General features: G+C 42.0%; 1 protein-coding gene across 1 annotated transcript; it reads right to left on the bottom strand.

The window, feature by feature from the left end:
• Nucleotides 1-5,176: 5,176 nt before the first annotated feature.
• LOC101583783 (olfactory receptor 5V1-like) lies at nt 5,177-6,138 on the bottom strand (the record flags this gene model as incomplete). Its single annotated transcript, XM_004647850.2, has 1 exon — nt 5,177-6,138. A coding segment is annotated over one exon (962 nt), but the record flags the coding sequence as incomplete, so codon positions are not given.
• Between the last annotated feature and the right edge of the window lie 529 nt (nt 6,139-6,667).

The raw sequence follows: 6,667 nt of genomic DNA, 5'->3' as shown, positions 1-6,667 counted from the left end.
GCACACCCCGGGGGCAGGCCTGGCACAGCAGGCCCAGGGATTGAACCCCGACCCCTGCTTCTCCTTCCAGGCACTTTAATCCACTGAGCTATTTTTCTGTCCCTCTAACAGTTTCTCTATGACAATAGATATCATAGGTGAAAATCCATCATCATTTCTATATGCTGAGAAGCATTCCTCCATGAAAAAATTCTTATGGATGTTAGGACACATAGACACTATTATCTATGAAAAAAAAGTTTATTACCCCTACAGAAAACCCAAAAAATTATTTATGGAGAACAGATTAGCTTTCTCCAAAGTAAAGAGAAAGTGAGGACTTGGCTTTGTCTTTTACTGTGTCTAGCAGGTGGGGCCAGGTTGGGCTCGCATAGAGGAAATGCATAGCTTTTCTTATTGGCTGCCAAGATACAGGACAAAAGGTGAAGTCAGTACATGAAAGAGTGACACTTGGAAGCTGCTGATAATCATAAAAATCAAATCATTGTCTCTGTTATAGTGGGAAAGAGTCACTTTAAAAAAATACAACCTCCTACTTCCCCTGTTGCTTCAGTTGCTTCCAGAATCCAAAATGGTAGTGACAATCAATTTCTAGTTCAAGGAAACCATTATTATGTACACTAGAAACACTTCTTTAGAGACTCACACTACTATCATAACACAGCATATAAACAATAGTCCTATGTGTGGGTATTGGAGTAAATAGTGAGAGAAACAATCCCACTTTCACCATTTGGCTATAGACCCATGGCTCATGGCTTCAGGAGAAATGGCTTCAGATATCCAAAGAGAAGTCATGAAGTACTTTCTTTAAGTAAAAAAGTGAAAGCATATTTTGAGACAAGGAGAGAGAGAGAGAGAGAGAGAGGAGGCCACATTCATATAATTTTTATTATACTATTTTTTTCTGTATTTAGGACAGGATCCACAGAGTCTACAGGGTTTATAGAGTTTCACTATGTAGATTGGACTCGTAGTGATTCTCTTGTTTTTCAGCCTCCCAAGTGCTGGGATTACAGGTGTGTGCCACCACATCCAGTCTCAATCACTGTTTTATTAAGCCCTGGGGGCGGGGCTGGCATAGCACGCCAGGGATCAAGCCCTGGCCGCTGTGCTCTGCCTTAGCAGGTGCTTTAGTCCACTGAGCTATCTGGCCGGCTTTATTATACTAGTTTATAATAGTTTTGTTTTATAATTATTTTTTGTGAATAACCTCTAACTGTGCTTCATTATAAGTTAAACTTTATCGTAGGTGTACATCCATAAAAATAAACACATGGTTTATAAGAGACCCACCACTAGCTGTGGTTTTGAGCACTCCCTGGGGGTGTTGGAACATATCCTCATGAACAAGGGAAAGCTACAGTATTGCATCCTGGCAAAAGCACTTCAGAGTTGCAAGGTCTTTTTTCCTAGTTGATACCTCAGTGGATATTCAGTTGACAATTCCTACATTCTGTTTTTCTTTCAGTAAGAGGTACAAGATAATAGCCAGTGGCTACACTTGCTTTCCTATATGAGATCCTGCATCATTAAACAACATTCTGTGTGATAATATTTTTTTTTCAATTTGGAATGAGATACTTTAGTATCTGACCAAATCATAAAAGCACCGTGGTAGATGCCTTAGTTCATCCTTCTAATAAGCCTGCTGATCTCGTCTTCCCTGTTTTCAGCATCTCCACCTTCCACAAAATGGGTGGTCTTTTTCTTCATTCCACCGCATGCAGATGATAACTTGAATGGCCACAGGAAGTTATTTGCCTCTGAAGCATTTTCCAACAGTATAGATCTCATGAATCAGATCCTCCATGCAGGTGATTCCATATTTACCAAGAGATGGAGCAATCAATGAATTTTCTGTCAAGGCAATTTGCTTCTTGCTGATTTTGCCATAGCCACGCTTGTATATTAGTTTATTCACTAATTTCAGGTTTGTGTACCCCCATGCAATGTATGGCTCCACAATACTCAGCATGTTAATTACAGCCTTGTTGAGCTTAATGAAGGTATCATTGAAGATTTGGCAAAGATGAAGAAGCTGCAACACCTTGAGAACCTTTGGGCTCATACCATTTTTTTTTTTCTTTCAAAAGTGGGGATTGAACTCAAACCCTTGTGCTTGCCAGGAAAGTGCTTATTCTGCTGAGCCATCTTCCCAGCCTGGGCTCACACCATTGATGCCCCTGATCTGGATGACAAATGCCAGTTTGGGCTCTGCAAGGACATAGAAGTTGCCAGCTTTTCTCACCATCTTAGCCATTTAGATCTCAGTTCTGTACATCTGTCTGTACTCCTTATGATAGTGCCTGGCTTTTTCATAGATGAGCTTCCTCCTTGCCTTGCAAAGCATCTTCTGGGCAAACTTCTTTCTCAGGCACTTTATCTTCAACTCTGAGAAATGTCTTCATTTTTTCTTAAGGGTTTCATGCACAGCAGGACCTTCTTTTTCTTCTCTTCTACACCCTCCATAGTTCTAGCAAGAAAAGAGCCCTGTATGATAATATTATGACTCAGGCACCCATAAATTCACAAATGAGATGGCACTAATAGATGTATGCATGTCTGTCTTGGTTACTTCCTTCATCTGTGGGACAAACACCCACAACTTAAGGAGAGAGGGTTATTTTGGCTCACAAATGGTAGAGGTTTCAGTGCACACTGGCTTCTCTAAGGCAAGTGGCATGCAGAGGGTAGTTGTGTGGCAGGCAGAAAACGAAGCTCAAGGGAAAAAGCAGAGGTATGCTCTTCCAAGCCACGCCCCCAGTGACCCATCTCTTCTGCCCAGGCTCCACCTCCAAACATCATATAAACTCATCAGTGGAGGAATCCACTAAGTCTTGTGCCCTCATGATCAGATCACCTCCCAGGCACCCCACGTAGGACCACATAAGGCTTTGGGCGAAATCTAGGCATAACCACTCAAATGACTAGTGCAGTATGAAAATATCTGAGTTTCTATGGTTGAAGGTGTGGAATATAATCCGTATTTCCCTGATTGACAATATTATCAAGGACTCAAAGTTGATTTCTACTGTTAGCAAATTGGGCTCTCAAACTTATAGTCATCAAATAAAGACTTGAAAGATTCTCTAAAACAAGGACCATTTTATGAATATTTCCATTGGATAAGCTGAGTCTTCATAGGCTGCTTCATAATCGTTCTTTGAGGTTGATCCACATATATCTTCTTTTCTGATTGGATTCTCTTGTTAAAAGGATCTCATTATCATCAATCCACCATTATCTACCTTCCGAACAGGTTTTAAATAATATTTCTGGTAATCTTTTTAAGTAGAAGGAACAGCCAGATTCATTGCTCAAATTTTCTCCCTGGGAGAATTACATTTATCCCCATTCTTTTTTTTGTGGTACCAGATATTGAACTCAAGACCTTGCTCTTGCCAGGCAAGTACCTATTCTACTGAGCTAATTCCCCAGTCCTATCCCAATTCTTCAAGGCCACTCCAGGACAAAACTGCGATCAATGCTGTATGAGTTAATTCCAAGTGGTGCCAGAGTATTCTGTGAAACTATTTGTTAAGCAGCTTCCATATTCTTTTTCTTTAGTATACTGACCTTTGAGAACAACCCACAAAGCCATTGACTTGTGTCAAGGGAGATGAGCAGAGCCTGGCAGCTAATTTATGGCTTCAAGATGGTGTTGCGCCTCATCTTGTCATCACTTCTGCTTGAGGGTGTTGTACTGCTCCACCCTCCCCCATCTGTGGCTTGGTAGGTCAGAGAACACATGATTCACATGGACAGTTCAACTCATCATATCACTTTGCATGTGCTGAGCAAGTACTCAGTATCTTTTAAGATCTAGTAGTAGTGAATTTTCATTTCTCCAAAGGAGAAAAGTTATTAAAGAAGACATGGCTTTGGTCTAAATTCTAGTAGATCACAAGACTAAATTTTAGTGTGATTCTTCTGCTAGGGATGCAGAGGGGTTTATGTCATCCTATGTGCCACAGAGCTTTTACACTGTATTGGCTTGATGAACCCAGAAGGTCTAAGAACTGGATACGGTGACTCTGCTTATAATGACTTCAGTCATGGTTCTAGTGATCAGACTTAAGAATTTTTAGGAGTTGGGGGATGTAGATCAGTGGTAGAGAACTTTCTTAGCATGCCTCAGGCCCTGAATTTGAGCACTAGCCCTATAATAATATAAACAATTTAAAAATAGTTTTTCATATATATTATTTTATATATAAAAATCAGGTAATATTTTAATAGGAGGACCATTATTTCAGGTTTACAGACACCATGATCACTTAATAACTGTCAAAGATTTCTATAGATTAAATAATCTGAGTATTACTTACTCAAATGACCTCTACTCCTTCAGAATCTCACACATGACTGAGATCACAGGGCCCATGTCAGGGTGCTGTCCCCAATGCCATTGCCAGGCCACAGAGGACAGGAAGACAAGGAAGAAGCCCTGCAAGTGTTATGAGGATGCTGGTGCTCCCTTTATCAATGGGTTCTGCAAGAGACTTTTAAAAAATTATTTATTTATTTGTTTATTTATTTAGTACAGGATCTCATTACTCAGCTTGGACTCACTGCGATCCTCTTGCCTCAGCCTCCCCAGTGCTGGGATCACAGATGTACACCACCACTCCCAGCTTGGAGCTCCATGGGCTCTGGGGCCAGCATGGTATGCAGTACTGGGGATCGAACCAGGGTCCTTGTGCTTGCCAGGCAAGTACCTAGACTACTGAGCTATTTCCCTAGAACTGCAAGAGGCTTTTATAGAGGGATGGTGTTCTGGTCTCTCTTTGAGTACTTAAAATTGGGAGCTACTGTCAGAGTATCACATGAAATGTATTCATTTTAACATTCATTTCTCTAGACCTTTTGATTGTCTCCTTTATGATTCCAGAGGTATTCCAAGCATATCATCTTTACTGAGTTTATACTACCATTGAATCTAGGTTTCAGAAGGATACAGATGGTGCCAAAGACTAGTACAAAACCTGACACATACTATGATGTGGGAAAAAGGCAATGTGAAAAAGAAGGAGTGAAGAGTTCTCAGGAAAGATCAATTTGGTGAGCTTATATATAGGAAATGAGACTCCAGTTAGAGAAGCACACTCTATATATATTGAAGACTACTTGGAGGGTTTCTCAGGCTATATGCTCCAGTTTGAAGATTATTGCTCTAGACATTCATATTGTCAGGGTGTACAAACCACGTAGTCAGCTTCTTTAGGGCACTCTTGACATCCTTACTTCTCAGGCTGTAGATAATGGGATTCAACATGGGGGTCACTACACAAAAGAGAACAGAGACCAGAATATCCATGTCCAAGGAGTAGCCTTCACTCGGCCTATCATAGTTGAAGTTGGCTGTTCCAAAGAAGATGACCACCACTGTCAGGTGGGATGCACAGGTGGAGAAGGACTTGCTCCTGCCTTGAGCAGAGGGGATCCGAAGGATGGCTGAGATGATGAGTACGTAGGACCCGGCAGTAAATAGGCAGGGGCTCAGGCCAATGGTGGCGCTGGCCACATGGAGCACTGACTCATTGACAGAAGTGTCTGAGCAAGAGAGCTTCAGGAGCAAGGGGATGTCACAGAGGAAGTGGCTGATCTCATTGGGCCCACACAGAGTGAGTGTCGCTGCCAGCACCGTGTGTATCACAGAATTCACCAGTCCACAGAGCCAGGACCCAGTCACCAGCCAAACACAGACCTTCCCACTCATGAGTACTGGATACTGAAGAGGGCGGCAAATGGCCACATAGCGATCATAAGCCATGGCAGCCAGTAAGACGCCTTCGGTGCCAGCACATGTCAGAAGGAAGAACATCTGGGAAAGGCAGCCTTCATAGGAGATGGTCTTTTCCTCTCGGAAGAAGTTTACCAACATGACGGGAATGGTGGTCGATGTGTAGCAGATGTCTAAGAAGCTCAAGTTGCTGAGGAAATAATACATTGGAGTGTGAAGAGCAGGACTGATCCTGGTGGCCATTATTATGAGGACATTCCCCAGGAGAGTTGTTAGGTAGATGACCAGGAAGACGAGGAAGAAGAAGCCCTGCAAGTTGGGGTGATTTGAAAATCCCAAGAAGATGAATTCAGTGACAAATGTCTCATTGCTCATTTCAAATGCTGTCCTAGCTGTGAAACAGAAAGAAAGAAATGACAATGAAAACATATTAGGTATACATTCAGGGGCCAGAGGGATAGCTCAACAGTCAAAGCAACTGCCTGGCAGGCACGAGAACCCATGTCCAATCCTGGTACAGCATGCCATATGGGAGACTGGTGCAGGTGCTGGCCATGGAAGCCAGGCATGGTGGAGCACGCCTGTACTCCCAGCTCTGGGGAGGCTGAGACAGCAGGATCACTGTGAGGCCAAGCTGCACAGCGAGGCCCTGTACCAAATAAGTAAGTAAATAAGTAAAAGATTTAAGAAAAGATTTTATTTTAAAAAAAGAACATCTGCAAGTGGGTTTATAAACCCACAGAGCTAAATTGAACAGTGTTATTTATCATCTCCTCACAGACTGTTTGGTTGGTTTTTTTCCATAATTTTATTGATAAACAAATAGCAATGAGACAGTTTCAAATCAAATCGCTAGGACAGTTTCAATAATTAACACACTGCATACATTCTTCTTAGTGGTTAATTGCTGTTCAAGATGTG

Source organism: Octodon degus, unplaced genomic scaffold, assembly GCF_000260255.1.
Source record: "Octodon degus isolate 3935 unplaced genomic scaffold, OctDeg1.0 scaffold00331, whole genome shotgun sequence".
NCBI classification, from domain to species: domain Eukaryota; kingdom Metazoa; phylum Chordata; class Mammalia; order Rodentia; family Octodontidae; genus Octodon; species Octodon degus.
Note: the sequence above shows the minus strand (reverse complement) of the source record. Positions and strands in the feature narration are given on the sequence as shown.